Source organism: Lepus europaeus, chromosome 7 (genome assembly GCF_033115175.1).
Source record: "Lepus europaeus isolate LE1 chromosome 7, mLepTim1.pri, whole genome shotgun sequence".
NCBI classification, from domain to species: Eukaryota; Metazoa; Chordata; class Mammalia; order Lagomorpha; family Leporidae; genus Lepus; species Lepus europaeus.
Genome location: NC_084833.1, coordinates 108506129 through 108525764, shown reverse-complemented (window position 1 = coordinate 108525764; position 19636 = coordinate 108506129). Strand labels below are relative to the sequence as shown.

Sequence of the window (19636 nt, the reverse complement as noted above, 5' to 3'; positions counted from 1 at the left end):
TCAAAGGAACACACACAAACACATAGAAGAAAACTTCGATTATTGACTGTGTAAACAAAGTGGTACTACAATCTACAAGGAGAACAAAAAAAGTTGGAGACTCTGATGTGATCAACAATGCTTAATGTTCTATCAGTAAAAAGCACAAGCAACTACTAAATTCTATGATTCTAAAATGCCATAACACTTCCAGTTAGGGAAAGTAATATTTTAAAGAAAAGAGAAGTTTCAACTTCAAAATATAGCAAAAAGATAAACCAGCTTGTTAAATAATTTATGTTATCTGCTCATTAGTAAGGATTATTATACTATAACTTCTGGTTAACTGGCTTCCACTGCTTCAGAGTTTCAGTAAGTTGCCAATTCTGGCACATAATGTGGTAACAAATTATTAATAAGCTTTTAGATCAGGAATCACATTTTTAGTGTTGGATCAGGATAAGAATGGGGTCTTTTCTCAGTGATAAAAACATTAAAACTTTCAACATTACTGAGGCCTAATACCTAAAATGTTTCACAGCAAGTGGAACTGAAAGGAGTAAAAAATAATAATGGGTAATGAAAAGCACACTAAACAGGAAGTCAGGAGACCTTACATACCATGTGTGAGTGACTTTGTGCAATCATTCAGTTTAGGACCTACTTTTCTCAACCACAACATGATTTTTTTCACTTGAAAATTGAGCAGATTAGGCAAGCATTAGTTCTGTGAATACGTAGTTTTCACTTCAGACCTAACTCAGAAATACTGACATATCAACAGCTTTCACCCATTTTAAATGCACAGGTAATTTGTCCATTTTGCCTTAAGGTGTAGTATGAGAACTTTCCTTATCCCAAATATGAGTATTACAGAATATAAGCCTTGGTTGACCAAGAAATGCACAACTTTTTTTCTGATGAGACCATTATCTTCGTAACTTACATCTATATAGAGAATCGTAACCTCTATTTAAAACTTAAAAAAAAAAAAAAAAAACCCACCATAGTTATTAAGGGTATGAATGTGCTTTGAAATCCTCAGATTGGATTTGAATTCTAGTCCTATCACTTTTAACCTACATCACTGACCTCAGACTAGTTACTTAATCTGTGTTTCTCTAGGTATGTGTGTAGAATGGGGGAAACCACAGGACCTAATCTCAGAGGGTTATTGTGCAGATTAAATAAGAGAATGTTTGTTCATGTGTTCATCACAATGCCTGTCAATTTATAAAATATTGTATCCATCCTTCTTAAAAGCATATCAACTGTCATTCTGTATGAAGATCTCAGAATGAACCACAAAAATTAAAAGTATTTAAATACAGTTTAGTAGTCTGTCACATCAAAGCAAAAGCATTCCTTTTTAAGTTATAGAACAGAGAAAAGTGATATGAGCAAGCAAACAATCATAAGCCCACACTTATTTTTGTTAATTATCCTATATAGGACATCCTGCTGTCCTATCCTAGAAAAATAACTTTTTAAAAAGGCGACTGCAACATTCTCTGACACATTCCCAGAAGAAAATTCTCCTGCAAGGAGTCGGGTAGCATGTGCACCAGTGATGCTACCTGAGCAGGGCCTGTGGCTTTGGATAACTGCTCTTGCAGCTGAGGAATGTGTCTCTTGGCCTCTTGGATCTCTTTTAGCAATCTTTGGACAGGTGTTCGGTTGTAATCTTCCTGCAATGACTGAAAAGTTATAAAGATATTTTGAGAATTAATTACGTATGTCAAGAAAATATAGAAAAAGTCTATTCTTAATCATTAAAAGAGATGATGGCATTGATTACAATACTGCTTGATTGTGATTATGATAAACACCAACTCAACTATGCCCACTCACATTTTTATTGCCCTATACACAGTCCTATTGCCATTTTAGTACCTGTAGCCGTTCCTGTTCTTTCTGTAACATTTTTCTCAGAATTTCTACTTTCTGGTTATGAACCACATTGTTTTCTTCCTAGGAAAAGATAAAAACAAACAAACAAACAAAACCAATACAGAAAAGGTAAGGATAAAACAAACAGAGAAAACAAGATACACAATTTTCTGTCTCAGTTCCAATTATCAATACCAGTTAGAATTATCTTTATTCCTGGTGGCTATGACAGGCTTTTCCATGTGACATGTACCAACATAAAAGGCTCTAGGGAAATGTCTGCCCTTCTGTTTCACTTTTACTAAACTATGTTCAAGAGAACGCTGAGTATCAGTATTAGAGGGTTGAAGTTGCGGTAGGTACAAGAGGGATACGCCTCACCTCCTCTGGATCTTTGTGTGGCTCACATTCCCAGGATTCCCCTAAACTATGAGCCCTGTTTTCTAAGCCATCTTTCACCACCTCTCCTTGTTTCACAACCCTATAATATTTTAACAAATTAGTCTTCTTTATAATCTTGTTATAATCATGCAACTCTCTTGCTCAAAAAAAATACTTAAATAGATTCCTGTGGCTTACTCTCTTTACAGATAATTAGTCTCATGGTTGTGATTTTTTTCCAAGATACGATTTTTTTCCAAAATATAAAGTCAATCTACTTTTTTCAAGCTCATCTCCCCATACACACATCATTAACAGGTCCTAGTCAAACAGAAGCCCTGGTTACATTCCCAAAAATACTTAGTGCTTTCTTGACTCAGCCTCTCTTTATTCTACCTCTACCTGGGCTGTCTTCCTCCCCACTCCACTGGTTAAATAATACCAGCATTTCAAGGATCAATTAAAATAAAACCTTTCCATAAAGGCTTTCCTTATCACAACCAGAAGTGCATTCTCTGTCCTTTGAATCCTCATAGAACTTTGTATTTCTTCCCTACTTGTATAAACTTGATCCAATTTCAGTCAACAATGGCTTATTAACACCTATTATAAAACAAGCAGTATTTTTGTCATTGGGAATACAATAGGAAACAAACAGAAAAGCCTAGTCCTCCCAAAGTACACATTCTAAGATGACTGAAGACCTTAAACAAAGTATATCTTAGTATTTTTGTGGGTGATATGTTGCTTTGTATTTGATAAATGTCTAATATTTGTTTAATTAAATCTGCTATGACGATATGCTGTAATCATTCCAAATTATTATATAATTTGTGTATCAGGAAATGATCTTCTGGAATCTTAAATTTGTTTTTCATCCCAAAACATTAAAACTACTAATATAAAGCAAAGGCATCCTTATACGACAGGGCATTGACTAAGCAATTTGCCTACTCTTACCCCCATTAGCACAGGACTAGTGATTCTCTCCATATTCCCAGATGCTCCAGGTGAATGAGGGGATGTCATGACAGGAGACATATGTCCAATGATTGATGGTTCTACTTCAGAATCGGCGAGCGGAATCTGGGGCGACCCAGGTGGGCGTCCCTGAACAGTGAGAGCTACATAGGAACCAGCTTAGGACAGGCAGATGGGAGAAAGGGAAGGAAAGGGAAAATACTATTGTCAAGAAACATTTTATAACATTTCACTACTTAATCTTCAACCCTTCTAAAAGACCCAGTTATGTGAAAAAGTCCCATCATCTGCTAATAATGGCTCCATAGAAAAGAAATCCAATCTGTCATTTCCCTTTCGTAACTGCTCTAAAAATCTAAATGAACAATACAGCTGCAGACAGCAATTTATTACTACTCATAAGATATTACTTAGAAAGCCGGCACCGTGGCTTAACAGGCTAATCCTCCGCCTTGTGGCGCCGGCATACCGGGTTCTAGCCCTGGTCGGGGCACCGGATTCTATCCCGGCTGCCCCTCTTCCAGGCCAGCTCTCTGCTGTGGCCAGGGAGTGCAGTGGAGGATGGCCCAAGTGCTTGGGCCCTGCACCCCATGGGAGGCCAGGATAGGCACCTGGCTCCTGCCATCGGAACAGCGTGGTGCGCCGGCCGCAGCGTGTCTACCGCGGCGGCCATTGGAGGGTGAACCAATGGCAAAAAGGAAGACCTTTCTCTCTATCTCCCTCTACTGTCCAGTCTGCCTGTCAAAAATTTAAAAAAAAAAAAAAGATATTACTTAGAAAGAAATACAATTTCTAACATCAAGGCTGGCATTCTGGCGAAGTGGGTGAAGCTGCTGGCATCCCATTTGTGCACAAATTCAAATACTGGCTGCTCTAATTCCGATCCAGCTCCCTGCTAATGCAGCTGGAAAAGCAGCAGAGAATGGTTCAAGTACTTGAGACCCTGCACCCACGTGGGAGATCAGGAAGAGGCTCACAGCTCCTGGCTTTGGCCTGGCCCAGCCCTGGTTATTGTAGTCATTTGGGGAGTGAGCCAATGGATGGAAGATCTCCCTGTCTCTCCCCCTCTCCTTCTGTAACTCTGCCTTTCCTCTTTTTTTTAAATTTATGTATTTTTATTTATTTTATTTTATTTGAAAGGCAGAGTTACAAAGAGGCAGAGGCAGAGAGAGAGAGAGAGAGAGAGAGAGAGAGAGAGAGAGAGATGTCTTCCATCCACTGTTTGACTCCCCAGAGTCAACAGTGCAACAGCCAGAGCTGCACTGATCTGAAGCCAGGAGCCAAGAGCTTCTTCTGGTTCTCCCACATGGGTGCAGAGGCCCAAGGACTTGGGCCATCTTCTACTGCTTTCCCAGGCCATAGCAGAGAACTGGATAGGAAGTGGAGCAGCCGGATCTCAAACCAGCACTCACATGGGATGCCGGCACTGCAAGCAAGCAAGCAAGCAGAGGCTTTACCTGCTACACCAAAGTGCTGGCTACTCCGTCTTTCATATAAATAAGTCTTAAAAAAATTTTTAACACCAACAATATATTTTCCTAAGTTAGAGAAGAGTTAATGTCAACCATCTATTAATTACTATGTTCAATTGATCTCCTAAATGTAAATTTTTAAATCTATATATTTTTAAATGATACTAATTAATCGGGATTTTTAAAAAAATACTCTACAATATTAGAATATAAGCTGTAACTTTAAATTAACTTTACAAAATAAATAAAACCAAAAAATTTCCAAAACTATCTCATAAGTAATGAATTTAAATTGAAAAAGTTTGGAGGAGCTGATAAAAAATCCACCAGATATTACAGGAGGAAAAATATCTTGAAAGCAAAATTCAGCACAATCAGAAAGATTCAACAGATATTCAATCATTGATTAGCATCAAACAGAAAACGTTCCAATTCAATGACTTTTCTAGTCAAAATGACAAAAATACATAAACAACAAATCCTTTCTCTTAGAATTTTCATTAGAACTTTCAAATGTACTTCATACTTATCTTCAAATTTAACTCTCCCATAGAACTCACACCAAATATTTCACAGTGTTTTGAGGTTCTAAAAACAATTTTTGTTACACTAAGTCATAAGTGCTATGATTGGAGGGAATTCTAAGCATAACATTTTTTAAGTCTTTTCAATCTTACTGTGCTCTTTCAAAAAGTCACCTGTGAAAGGTCTTCAAAAAGTTCATGAAAAATGAAAAAAACTGCATGGATTTCAAAATTGCTTTGCACAAATTAAATTCCTCTCTTAATTCCACTTATCCAGAAGCCTTCTGAAGAAGCCCTGTATTGCATCCTGCTTGACAATGTGCTTACCTTCAACAGCTTCCGAGCGCTTCCCTTCCCTTCTTTGGCTATTTCTAATTGCTCAGATTTGAAATCACTTTTACTATGCTGATAATATGCATTAAAAAGTAGGGCATGAGAAAGCTCTGTCACAAGGATGCACAGGTTTCAGGTCAAATTTTTATCAGATTTTGGATATTCAGTGTTACATGTATTTAACCTTAAAGTTTTTAGTTATGTCCTAACTTTTGGATAAGAAATCTACAGGGTACTTGAAATGAGTTCATGCATATTATGAAGAAACTATGCATGCATTAAATAAACTTATCCTTTTTTTTAAGGCAGAGCAACAGAGGCAGAGAGAGAGAGAGAGAGAGAGACAGAGACAGAGACAGAGAAATCTTTTATCTGCTGGTTCACTCCCTAAATGCCTCCAACTGCTAGGGCTGGACCAGGCTGAAGCCAGGAGTCTGAAACCCATCCAGGTCTCCCACAAGAGTGACAGGAGTTTACCCACTTGAGCCATCACTTGCTACCTCCTTGGATAACATTAACAGGAAGCTAGATCAGAAGCAGAATAGCAGGGACTTAAACCAGACACTCCAAAATGGGATGTGGGTATCTCACACGGCAGCTTACCCAGAATCAAAGTTGCTTAACTTAAGCAATAAGAAGGCCAATAAATAATTCATTTACTGAATTTATTCTAAAGATGTCCATCCACTCAATAAGACAGAATTAAATAAAACAGTGATTCTGCTTGACTGCAACTATCTTTTATTTGTAATCCACTGCAAAATAATCAGATGCAGAAGATCCTACATATTTTTTAAAATTTTGTTCCGTTTAAGCTGTCTTTTACCTTTAAGAGACATAATAACAAATATGTAAGTCTCAAGCCAAGCCAGAACAAAGAAAACATAGTGCTGGCACTCTAATATGTTTTACTTTATTTACTTCTATTACAACTGTCATGTTATAATTTATTCAATTAGAAAAGAAAGCAATCAGAAAAACAGAATCTTCTAGAAAGTAGGCAAGACTAAAGAGTAACCATAAAGCCAAATTGAGGCCTGTGTAGACAAGGTTTGATGGACTCTGAGATTCAGAATCTCTACCCCATCACCACGTGTACGTAAAGTGCACATGGTTTCTGAGCTCTCCCTCCTCCAGTGCAGATAAAACTGAGGCCCTGTCAGTGGCTGCGGCCTGGTCTGCCCATGTTTCATGGCCAACTTGGACAGTGTGGTTTCACCTCTGGCCCCAACTCTCATCACACTGAGCTTCAGTTTCTCTGTGGAGCACTAACCCTGCGTGGACTACTCACATGAATCTAAGACTCATATATGCTTTTTTTTTTTTTTAAGATTATTTATTTTGAAAGAGTTACAGCAACAGAGGGAGAGACAGATATTCTATCCACTGGTTCAATCCCTGGATCGCCATAATGGCCAGTGCTAGGGCAGGAGCTTCATCCAGGTCTCCCACATGGGTAGCAGGGGCCTGAACACTGGGGCCATCTTCTGCTTTTCCCAGGCTATTAGCAGGGAGCTGGATTGGAAGTAGAGCACCCAGGACACAAATTGGCACCTATATGGTATGCTGGTGTTGCTGGCAGTGACTGTACCCGCTATGCCACAATGCTGACCCTGATCATAAGTTTTTTAAAAAGATTTTTAAAGATTTATTTAGTTAGAGAAAGAGAAGGAGAAGCAAAGAGAAAGAAATTCACTCCCCAAATGTCCAAAACAGCCAGTGCTGTGCCAGACCCAAGCCAAGAGCAAGCAGTTTCATCTTGTTCTTCCACATGGATTCAAGGGCCCAAGTATTTCAGCCATCTTTTGCTGCTTTCTCAGGCACATTAGTAGGGAGCTGGATCAGAAGTGGAGCAGCCAGTGACACCCATGTGGGATGCTGGCATTGCAGGCAGCAGCTTAATCTACCACACTACAACACCAGTCAGATCATCATTTCTTTTTTTTTTTTTTTGACAGGCAGAGTGGATAGTGTGAGAGAGAGACAGAAAGGTCTTCCTTCCATTGGTTCACCCCTCAAATGGCTGCTACGGCTGGCACACCGCGTTGATCCGAAGCCAGGAGCCAGGTGCTTCCTCCTGGTCTCCCATGCGGGTGCAGGGCCCAAGCACTTGGGCCATCCTCCACTGCCTTCCCGGGCCACAGCAGAGAGCTGGACTGGAAGAGGAGCAACCGGGACAGAACCGGAGCCCTGACTGGGACTAGAACCCATCCGCAGGCGGATGATTAGCCTAGTGAGCTGCGGCGCCAGCCATAAATTCTTAACCCTGAAGTCTTTCAAAGGAGAAGACTGCTACCCCAGATTTATATAATCATATTACATATCTGAGGGAAAGCTATCCTGCCAGCTGATTTCTAAAGTTCCATTTCGGTTCATGAGGCCATTGTGTCTGACTCCTCCACCTCTTCCCCTGTCTCAGGTGACTCAGGCATCTCTTTAACGTCTATGTATTCAGTATTACCAAGAATGACCGGGTATTACAATCAAGCTCATATGTGGAGCTGACAGAAGGTAGTTACTAGTAGTTAAGAGCTTTCATCTCAAGACTGTCTTTCAATGTATAAGTCAGCAATGTCCAGCAAAGGGCTAAATTTGGCCCACAGCCTGGTTTAGTAAACAAAGTCTTAGTGGAAAAACTGCCACACCCACTCATTTACATATTGTCTATGCTTTCATGCTAAAATAACATCCAAACATGGCCAAAAAGCATAAAATATTTACTATTTGGCCCATTACAAAAACTGTGTGCTGATCTTTGCTTTATGGGTTTCAGAAAACAACTAAAATTAAGAAAAGCTTTCACTTACATTTGATTAGCTTCACCACTTCCAAATGGTTCGAATGAGTCACTAGAGTTCCATTCACCTACAAAAAAGAACAGTTTACATCAGACACATTCTAGTGAGACAAAGGATACACTGACTTCAGGAATTCTCATATGCAATACAACCAATTTACAATATAATGAGCAGGGTTACAATAAAACATGGACATATTTGAATCAACAATCACTTTTATCACTATTCTATAAGGTAGATTCTGCCACAAAAACAAATTTAAACACAAGACCTTGATATAAAGGAAATTACAACCTACCACCATGACAAAAATATGCCATGAACAGATTTACAAACCCTTTACAAGAGTAAAGACTCTTGCAAACAGAAAAGATCTCTGCTTTTATTAGCAATTCCTTGATTTGTCAAAAAAGATAAAAAATAACCAGTATTTCCACAAAAATATTCAATTTACTTTTAGTTTTCCAAGTATGACTGAAACATTACAAAGAGCATTAATTTTTAGACAGGCTAAATGTAGAAAACGTCACTGAAAGTCTCCAGTAAACTGAACAAATTAAAGGAAAACTATCAAATGTGGATTTAACAATAACTTTGTTATTCCCTCGGATGCAAAAATATACTGAAGTTCACACATATCAACATATAAAACAGAAGTAAAAGTATATTCATTATGCCCCCTGAAGATAAAACTGTCAATTATGACATTTGTTTTTGAGAGATTTTTTTCAGGAAATACATAACAGATAGACACACTGCCTTTCTGCCTACCAAAAAATACTTGTTTCCACTGTATTGTTAATCTTTCAATGTGGGTACATGAAGACCTAACCTATTCTTTATAAAAGCTACAGGCAGTGTTTCTCTAGTCCTCATTTCATGCACATTCAGATTCTTTAAAAGTATTCAGGGTGATAAAGCTAAAACCAATTTTCCTGTACATATATCACTTCACATCTGTATACTCACTTCCTTAGAAAAGTTCCTAAAAATGGATTGCTGGTCAAGGATTATATACTTTTTTAAAAAAGATTTATTTATTTATTTGAAAGTCAAAGTTATACACAGAGAGGAGAGGCAGAGAGAGAGAGAGAGAGAGAGAGAGAGAGAGAGAAAGACAGAGAGAAAGAGACAGAGACAGCTTCCACCCACTGGTTCACTCCCCAATTGGCTGTGATGGCCAGAGCTGAGCTGATCCAAAGCCAGGAGCTAGGAGCTTCTTCTGGGTCTCCCACGCAGATGCAGGGGCCCAAGTACTTGGGGCCATCTTCTACTGCTTTTCCAGGGCTTAGCAGAGAGTTGGATGGGAAGTGCAGCGGCCAGCACTCGAACCAGCACCCATATGGGATGCTGGCACTGCAGGCAGCGGCTTTACCCGCTACGCCACAGCACCGGCCCTGGGTTATATACTTTCTTAAAGGCTTTGGCGTATATTCATATGCCATGAAAGACAAATTTCCAGCCAGATGGAAACTTATGAGACAAGTCATTTTACCATACCCAAACTATGTCATGTGTATATTACCAATCTTTAAATTTTCTGACAATCAAATATATTTTCTTTGTAATTATCATTTTAATTTCTACTTCTCTGTTATCAATTCAGTTGGACATATTCCCATTAACATGTTTATCTAATAAAATTATTTGCCCATATTTCTATTGGAATATTCTTTCCTTAGTAATTTAAACGTGCTCTTCACAATTAAGAATATAACGCTCTGTGACATACTTCAAATATTTTTTCCAAACTGTTTATAAAATACATTCATGATGTCTTTTCCTGTATAATAATTTAAGTAATCAAATTAATCATCTGTTTCAAGAACAACTACTGACTCATTCTTTCTCCACTGATCAGAATTTACGGTTTTTCTAAATTCCATTTTGTCCCGCTGGCAGGTATATGAGTATATCTAAATTAGAGCCAGATACTCTAAATTAATTCACACCAGCTCCTCTCATACCTATCCACATACATGACACACTTTTTGCTTTTTTTTTTTAAGGTTTATTTATTTATTTTAAAGTCAGAGTTACAGAGAGAGAGAAAAGGCAGAGAGAGAAAGCAGAGGTAGAGAGAGAGAGGTCTTTTATCCAATGGTTTACTCCCCAATTGGCTGCAACAGCTGGAGCTGCGCCTATCCAAAGCCAGGAGCCAGGAGCTTCCTCTGGGTCTCCCACATGGGTGCAGGGGCCCAAAGATTTGGGCCATCTTCTACTGCTTTCCCAGGCCATAGCAAAGAGCTAGATTGGAAGTGGAGCAGCCAGGTCTTGAACCGGCGCCCATATGGCCAGGGTGTTAACCTACTCTACCACAGCGCCGGCCTCCACTTTTTGCTTTAGCTAATCTTACACCTTTATGAAGTTCATTGGGAAGAGTAGACAGTTTGACAAGTAACAATACACAACTATAGTTCTATTTAGTATTTTTGATAAGAATTTCTAGCAAATATTAACTTAGAGAAAATAATCTTTAAAATAGTGAGTCACTCTCCTACCCAAGAATATATATGACTCCATCTATTCAAGCCTTTTAGTATGCCCTTCAACAAAAAGAATATTAATTTAAAAACAAGTGAGTACTTTGTAAAAAAGATTTATTTTATTTATTTGAAAGGCAGAGTTACAGGGATGGTTCATTCTCCAAATGGCCACAATGGCTGGGGCTGGGCCAGGCAGAAGACAGGAGCCCCAGAACTATATCTGGGTCTTCCATGTAGGTGGCTGCTTCAAGGCATATCAGCCTAACTCTGCTGTGCCCCAAAGCCAGCCCTCAAAGTGAGTAACTTTTTAGAGTCAACAGATTCATCAAATGTAATGTACTGTTGGTTTTTTTGTTTTTTTTTTTTAAATAAAAATCTGAGTAGGAGGCCGGCGCCATGGCTCAACAGGCTAATCCTCCACCTTGCGGTGCTGGCACACCGGGTTCTAGTCCTGGTTGGGGCGCCGGATTCTATCCCGGTTGCCCCTCTTCCAGGCCAGCTCTCTGCTATGGCCTGGGAAGGCAGTGGAGGATGGCCCAAGTGCTTGGGCCCTGCACCCGCATGGGAGACCAGGAGAAGCATCTGGCTCCTGGCTTCGGATCAGCGCGATGCGCCGACCGCAGCGGCCACTGGAGGGTGAACCAACGGCAAAAAGGAAGACCTTTCTTTCTGTCTCTCTCTCTCTTACTATCCACTCTGCCTGTCAAAAAATAAATTAATTAATTAATTAATAAAAAATCTGAGTAGGAAAAAGAAAATCCCACTATTGCTAATATATGTTGGTTTCTAATCCTACCATAAATTCTATTAATATAATATAGCCTTTTCTTACCTTGATGATTCGATCACCTGTCTGTACACCAGCCCGCATGGCTGCTCCATCTGTAGGAGAAATTAACCACTTAAAATGTGATTCATTTGCATTTACTGATAATCTTCTTGAAAGACAAGGAGTGTTACTGAGTGGATAAAAACACAGGCTGTAAAATCAGATTCACAGGTCCAAATCCTGTCCCTACCACTCATTAGTTGTATGATCTCAGATTGATTTTAGTTTTTTTTTTTTTTACTGTAAGCCTCAATATGACCTATAAAATAAGGATTAAAAATACTTACCTCAAATAATAGCACCCAATATAAATAAAGTATTCAAAATATGGTAATAGTAAAAGATATTAACATTTTGGGAAAAGATTGGACATTTTTGTACCTATAATCACCTCTTAAATCTGTTTCTACCAAAATATTGCTGGGAATGTGAAGAAATGAAATTCCAGAAACTTCTACAATAAAGCATCATATCTAAAGAGTCATACAATTCTTAAAGCTATGGAAGAATTAGTTTCTTCTGTAAAGTACAAAGAAAACCAACAGGAGTAAATTCATTCCTACATTGTGACACTACAAACAAATCCTAGCATAATACTACATATGACCAGTAATCACACAATTTTTCTGTTTGGGGCAACAGATATTGTTTTAGCTATTCTATTCTTACTCTGTTTGCTCCCAAGAGACAAAACTGTTTGAAAAAAATGCCTTGCCTTCTTTTACAGACTGTACGAAGACGGGATTGTCTCCACTGACCGTCAACCCAAATCCATTGTCATCTTTCTGGATGATCACACAACGCTGAACAAGACCTGTGTAAGAACCACAGAGTAAAGACAGAAGGGAGAGAAAACAAAAAGGAAAAGACAATAATTATATATTAATAATGAACTGTATCCTACCTAGAGAACACAAAGCAGCATATTTAAACCAATATATAAAATAAAAGCACTCACACCCAAAACAAAACAAACACAAGAATCCTAGAGTCACATAGACTGGTTTCTCACTGGAGAGAGACAGTGGAATTGCTACAAGATTAAAAAGAGCTATAGAAAACTGGAAAAGATAAGGTACTAGAGGTGAGACAGAAGGAAAGCCTATTCACATCTGCACTACTTCTTGGTAATGTAAGATCCTTTCCTACCAACCCGTGTTTTAATTCAAGAAAGTCTAATGTTTAGAGGCATAAGGCAACAGTATGGTTTGGATATGGTATTAGTAGTCCCCAAGGCTTCATGTGTTGAAATGCAATCTCCATTGTGAGTTATAAAGAAGGTGGAAGTTTGGTTGGAGGTGGGACACTTAGGAAGTGATTAGGATTAAATAAAGTCATTATGGCAGAGTCCCCATTGAATACTACTGGCTTTATAAAAAGAGGGAGAGATGAGCACTTTCTGTCCCTTGTGGTATGATGCCATGGACTTCCTTGGGACTCTGCCAACAGGAAGGCCGTCACTAGATGAGGAGCCTAAATCTTGTACCTCCAGGACCATAAGTCAAGATATATCTCTTTTCTTTTTAAAGCAGCCTGCTTCAGCTATTTTTATTATAGTAATGAAAAATGGTAGTACAGGCTAGGAGCACCCCAAAGAAAATTCTAGACAAATTCAATCTTACTATCAGGAAAACAGATTGTCAAAAGAAAGGAGGTACTAGCAGGGTACCTGCAGCTATTCTTCCAAAAGAAAAAAAGAAAGGAAAGAAATCAAGGAGAAGGAAAACCTTAAATTAAAGAGGAGAAAAAAGTGGAAAATGAAACTGTGAGTTCAACTATTTCATCTCTTTTATGTACTTACCTGATTCTCATAGAACAGTTTACCTTCTAGTAAAATAGCAAATAAAAACTGTCAAGGCAAGATGAAAGAAAAAGGACTCCAACCATAGGAATAGGAATGTCCCAGAATAGAATCCTGTTTTATTCAGTTTTATCAAAGATCTGGTCTGAAGATCTTGAACTCTTTGTTAGAGACTTAAAACATATTTTCAGCTAACAGAATCAAAGCATTTCACCAAAACCACTATATAAAACATGTAAAATAATTATTAGAAAATAAAATTTTTAAAGAAAAAGACTTTTATGCAATAAGCCACAATCTTAAGCAAGTTTGAGGTACAAGTTAAAGGATATGTTAATGTACATTAATCTACCTTGCCGATGATAACACAACGTGAACATGTGAGCCTACTAAAAACAAAGACTGGAGTAACTGGATCCCCATGAAGCAAACATGAACCTTGAACTTGTACCCTATACAAAAATTAACCTAAAACAGAATATGAGGCCTAAGACCAAAAGCTAAAAATTTTCAGAAGAAAGCCTAAGAGAAAATCTTTGAGACCTTAGGTAGGCACAGATCACTTGGTATGCAAAATTTGTTAACTATAAAAAGAGAAAAATTGGCAAAGTGGACTCAAAATGTGTAACATATGCTCTTCTAAAGTTACTGACAAGAAAACGAAAAAGCAAGTCACATACCAAGAGGAAACATTCAAAGTACAATTATCTCATAAAGGGTTTGTATCCAGGTTATTATTTTTATTATTATTTGAAAGATAAGGGTCGGCACTATGGCATAGTAGGCTAAGTCTCCACCTGTGGTGCCAGCAACTCATATGGGCACCAGTTAGTGTCCCAGCTGTTTCTTTTCCAATTCAGCTCTCTGCTGATGGCCTGGAAAGGCAGTAGAAGATGGCCCAAGTCCTTGGGTCCCTGCACCCACGTGGGAGACCAGGAAGAAGCTCCTGCTCCTGACTTCAGATAGGCCAGCTCCAGCCGTTGCAGCCATTGGAGAATTAAACTGGAGGATGGAAGATCTTTCTCTCCCTCTCCCTCTCTCTGTCCATAACTCTTCCTCTCACATATATAAACAAAAATATTTTTTAAAAATTGATTTACCTTAAAAAAAAAAAAAACAAAAGCAGAGAGAGAGAGAGACTGCAAGACAAAGGCAAACAGAGACACAAGAAATTTCCATAAACTGGTTCATTCCTCAAATGCCCACAACAACTGGGGCTGGGCCAAGCCAAAGGCAAGCACCAAGAACTTAATCCAGATCTCCCATGTAGGTGGTAGGAACCCAATCATTTGATTCATCATGTGTTGCTACCCAGGGTCCACATCAGAGGAAGCTGGAATGAAGAGCTGGAGATGGACTTGAATCCAGGTACTCTAATATGGATTGTGGGCATCTTAACCACCAGTCCAAATGCCCACTCTAGATTTAAATATACATGTATATATTCTAAAAATTGAATAATGGAAGACAGAATTTTAAAGGGACAAAGGATTTAAATAAACATCACAAATAATACACATCACCAGCAAATAAGTACATATAGAAGTGCTTAACCTCTACAGTCATCAGGAAAATGCAAATTAAAACCACAATGAAATACACCTATACACCAACCAGAATGGCAAAAAATAAAGACTGGTAATATCAAGTGCTGGCAAGCTTTGGAGCAATTGGAACTCTCACAATAATAATGTATTTATACTCTGTAAGACAGTATGGAAATTTCTTATACAGGTAAACATACATATAACAACAATTTCACTCCCAAGAGCAATGAAAACTCATGTTCACATAAAAACTTGTGTTACACACAAATTCACAGCAGTGGAGTTCATGAAAGCCAAGAACTAGAAATAACTCAACACGTGAATGGATAAATAAAGTGTGGCATATTCATTCAATGAAATACTACTTAAGAAGAAAAGAAAAGAAAAAAAAAAAAAAAACAAGCATGGATGAATCACAAAAACATCACCCTAGGCAAAAGAAGCCAGACACAAAGGAGAGCACATACATATGATTCCAGTGTGAGCAGTGGAAACTAAACCATAGCAACAAAAAGCAGAACAGCAACTGTGTAGGAGCAGAGTGGGGAAGAGGGATGAGAATAACTGCAGACAGAAATGAAGAAAGGGTGTTGGGAATGTCCTACATCCATATTATAGTCATGGTTATATGAGGACATTGCTTCCCAGAACATAGCAAACTGTAAATTATAAATGAGTTTATCTTTTTTATATAAATTTTACCTCTATATTTTAGTTGATTTTCCACATTAAAAAATGTGTTTTGCCTTAATTCTGGCACCACTAATACATTAAACAGTATTTGTATTCACTAATTCATACTTGTAATAGGAGAGAAGGAAGATAGCCCATCAGAATGCAACATTTTTCTTCTATTCAACGTTGCCTCCTTCAAGAAATTAGGAAACCAGGAGCCAGTGCTGTAGGGTAGCCTCCACCTGCGGCAACGGCATCCCATACACACAACGGTTCATGTTCCAGCTGCTTTGTTCCAATCCAGCTCTCTGCTTATGGCCTGGGAAAGCAGCGGAAGATGGCCCAAATGCTTGGGCCCATGCACCCATAAGGGAGACCTGGCGGAAGCTCCTGGCTCCTGGCTTTGACCAGGCCTAGACTCAGCCATTGCAGCCATTTGGAGAGTGAATCAGCAGATGAAAGATCAAATCTCTCTGTCTCTCCCTCTCTCTGTCTGTAACTCTACTTCTCAAATAAATAGATAAAATCTTTTTAAAAAATTAGGAAACTATAAACAGGATGAATATGAACACATAAAATCAGGGCAGGCATTTGGCCTAGCAATTGAGAATGCAGTTGGGAGGCTGCATCCCACATTGGAGTGCCTGGGTTTGAATTACAGCACCACTCCCAATTCCAGCTTCCTGCTAATACACATCCTGGGAGGTGGCAGGTGATGACTCAAGTGCTTGGGTCCCTGCCGCTCACAGAGGAGACATGGACAGAGTTAAACCCATTTCTGACCAATCAGTCCCAGCTACTGTAGGCTTTTGGGGAGTGAACTAGCAGAAAGGAGGTCTCTGTGTCCATCTGTGTGTCTCTATCTCTCAGCTTCTCAAATAAATGAAATATACATATTTTCAAGTATCCTCATAAATTGCTAGTACTTCATAACATAAACAGAACAGAGAACCTCAAAAAATAAGAGCAGCTTTTTACATCTTTTTAAATCCATGCTTATTTTCAAAAACAAGTATTTTACATGTACTTCTTTATAGTATTTGAAATTTCAAAATAAACTATATATTGTACTTTAACATAAAAAATAGGGATGGGAGCTTGGCATGTAGTTAAGATGTCACTTGAGATGCTCACATCTCCTATCAGAGTGTCTGGGTTTGCGTCCTACTTCCATTTCCAAGTCTAGTTTCCTGCTGATATGTACCCTGGGAGGCAGCAGGTAATGGCTCAAGTACCTTGGGCCCTGCTACCCAACAGGGAGATGCAGACTGAATTCCCTGCTCATGGCTTCAGGTATTTGGAGAGTGACCCAGAAGACAGGAGATCTCTGTCTATATCTCTTTATGTCACTGCCTTTCAAATAAATAAATTCACTTTAAAATAAATAAAAATCAAGGCAATTACAACACTATATTTTTTCACATTATATTCATGCTTCCCACTTCTCCCACTCCCCTATCATAAGAGCTGAAAATCAGTGAAATAAAGGATTCTAATACTGGTGGTTAAAGAGTGCCTGTAAGAGACAAGATGAAGGGTAGCTGGAGTTAAAGCATTTGCTAGGTTGGCATGTCTCATTGGAATATAATATATACAAAGTATTTATTAATGCCTGACAGATATTAAAGGTTCATAAACCATGATCAGAAGAAGGATGCCCTTGGATTTTCCTGCTCAGAAATTTGTCATTCATCTAACCATGCCAGCACTAAAAATCAACAGCAACTCTTCTTATGTTAATAAACTCCCATCATTAATCTAAATTATTCTTAGACAATCAAGTACATTTATGTCTCTAAGGAAATGAGTTCTAGATGAGGAAGAGAGAAGGCAAATTTTAAAGCGCAAGATTTCTTGTAAGTGGCTTTAGAAGATGAGAGTTGCAGCCCTTGTCTCTACTATTGAGGAAAAGTGTTTTGTATCTTTTTCCTTTATTTGTTGAACTCTTTACTTAGTGCGGAGTTAATCTTTTGAGTATAAAGTAAACTGAAAGTAGATCACTGTAAAACTTAATGGGGCCAGCTCTGTGGCCTAGTGGGTAAAGCTGCCTCCTGCAATACTGGCATCCTATATAGGTGCCAATTCAAGTCCCAGCTGCTCCACTTCTGATTCAGCTCTCTGCTATGGCCTGGGAAAGCAGTAGAAGATGGCCCAATTCCTTGGGCCCCCGCACCCATGTGGGAGACCTGGAAGAAACTTCTGGCGCCTAGCTTCAGATGGGTGCAGCTCCAACTGTTGCGGCCAATTGGGGAGTGAACCAGCGGATGGAAGACTGCTCTCTCTCTCTCTCTGCCTCTTCTTCTCTTTCTGTTTAACTCTTTCATTTGGCTAATCCTCCGCCTGCGGCGCCGGCACCCCGGGTTCTAGTTCCAGTTGGGGTGACGGATTCTGTCCCAGTTGCTCCTCTTCCAGTCCAGCTCTCTGCTGTGGCCCAGGAAGGCAGTGGAGGACGGCCCGGGTCCTTGGGCCCTGCACCTGCATGGGAGACCAGGAGGAAGCACCTGGCTCCTGGCTTCGGATCAGCGCAGCGCCGGCCATAGCAGCCATTTGGGGGTGAACCAACAGAAAAGGAAGACCTTTCTCTGTCTGTCTCTCTCTCACACTAACTCTGTCAAAAAAAATAATAAAAAAAAAAATTAAGAGACACAATAGGAGAGGAAGGGAGGAGGAGAGGTGGGAGTGTGGGCAGGAGAGAAGGTAGGGTGGGAAGTATCACTATGTTCTTAAATCTGTATCCAGGGGCCAGTGCTGTGGCACAGCGGGTTAAAGCCCTGGTCTGCAAAGTATGGGCACTAGTTCTAGTTCTGGCTGCTCCTCTTCCAATCTAGCTCTGCTATGGCCTGGGAAAGCAGAAGATGGCCCAAGTGCTTGGGTCCCTGCACCCATATGGGAGACATGGAAGAAGCTCCTGGCTCCTGGCTTCGGATCAGCTCAGCTCTGGCCATTGCGGTCATCTGGGGAGTGAACCAGCAAATAGAAGACCTCTCTCTCTCTGGCTCTAGCTCTCTCTGTAACTCTTGCAAATAAAAAAAAAAATCTTTAAAAAAAAATCTGTTATCTATGAAATATAATAAAATTTGTATACCTTAAATTAAACTTTAAAGAAAAGATGAGAGTCAGCAAGAAATTTTCAATAAAGAAATCACATCCTCATATAAGCATTCCCTAAGTATAGACTGGGGCTAGGTATCCCCTTTATAAATTCCTACTACACTGTCTGCTCCCATCATATCATTATCACTCACACTGATCTGTATTTGTTTTTATTCCTCATTAGATTATATGCTCCAAGGGTTCTGGAGATGTATCATATTATAGTATTATCTTAGGATCTTAGAATTATCATGTATTTGGGCATAGAAATGAATTTTTTGAAATCATTAATGGATTAATGAAATCCATTAAAGCAGTAGAGTCTGGAGATGGATGGAAGCTCAGAAAAGGAGGGGGATCAGAGACAATTTGTTGACATACACAGTTAATTTTACAAATATGTCTGGAGTCCCACCAGACTGCTAACAACTAAGCAAATGGATTGGAATTATGTAAGTATTTTAGGATTCCCTCAGAATACTGCAAATTGTTTTCTCCAATTCATAACCATCCCAGTAGGAAAAAGTCTCCTAATTCTACATCAAAAGGAAAAGATGAGGAACAAAGGATAGATGAAAAGGAAAAAGAGCTGTAAAAATACCCTACTCATTTTTCTCTTCTCAACTCCACTATACATATCCCTTTTCTTATTCTATGTGCTAATCTGAGACTGATAAACTTTAACACATAGGAATTACCAGACCAATATAAAAAAGAAAACATATTGTACACATACAGCCAATTCAGATTCTATGGAATTGAAATTAACAATATTATTCTGTCTGCCAACCTGTGACATCTGCATAAATTTAGATTTTTGGCCAAAATTAACTAAAAACAAAAGCAT

At 38.9% G+C, this 19636-nt stretch overlaps 1 protein-coding gene across 5 annotated transcripts in view; it reads right to left on the bottom strand.

Annotated features, from left to right (window-relative positions):
- The window catches only part of ARHGEF12 (Rho guanine nucleotide exchange factor 12), a 166880-nt gene that overhangs the window by 57623 nt on the left and 89621 nt on the right, over positions 1 to 19636 (bottom strand). For 4 of the 5 annotated variants that reach the window (XM_062197207.1, XM_062197208.1, XM_062197206.1 and 1 more), the window contains 6 exons: positions 12389 to 12487; positions 11677 to 11726; positions 8368 to 8425; positions 3211 to 3389; positions 1873 to 1950; positions 1557 to 1676 (listed from right to left, as the gene is read on the bottom strand). In XM_062197207.1, the coding sequence (XP_062053191.1) occupies positions 1557 to 1676; positions 1873 to 1950; positions 3211 to 3389; positions 8368 to 8425; positions 11677 to 11726; positions 12389 to 12487 (584 nt within the window). The remainder of the gene's footprint in view (positions 1 to 1556; positions 1677 to 1872; positions 1951 to 3210; positions 3390 to 8367; positions 8426 to 11676; positions 11727 to 12388; positions 12488 to 19636) is intronic. The other variant, XM_062197210.1, reaches the window with a different exon arrangement.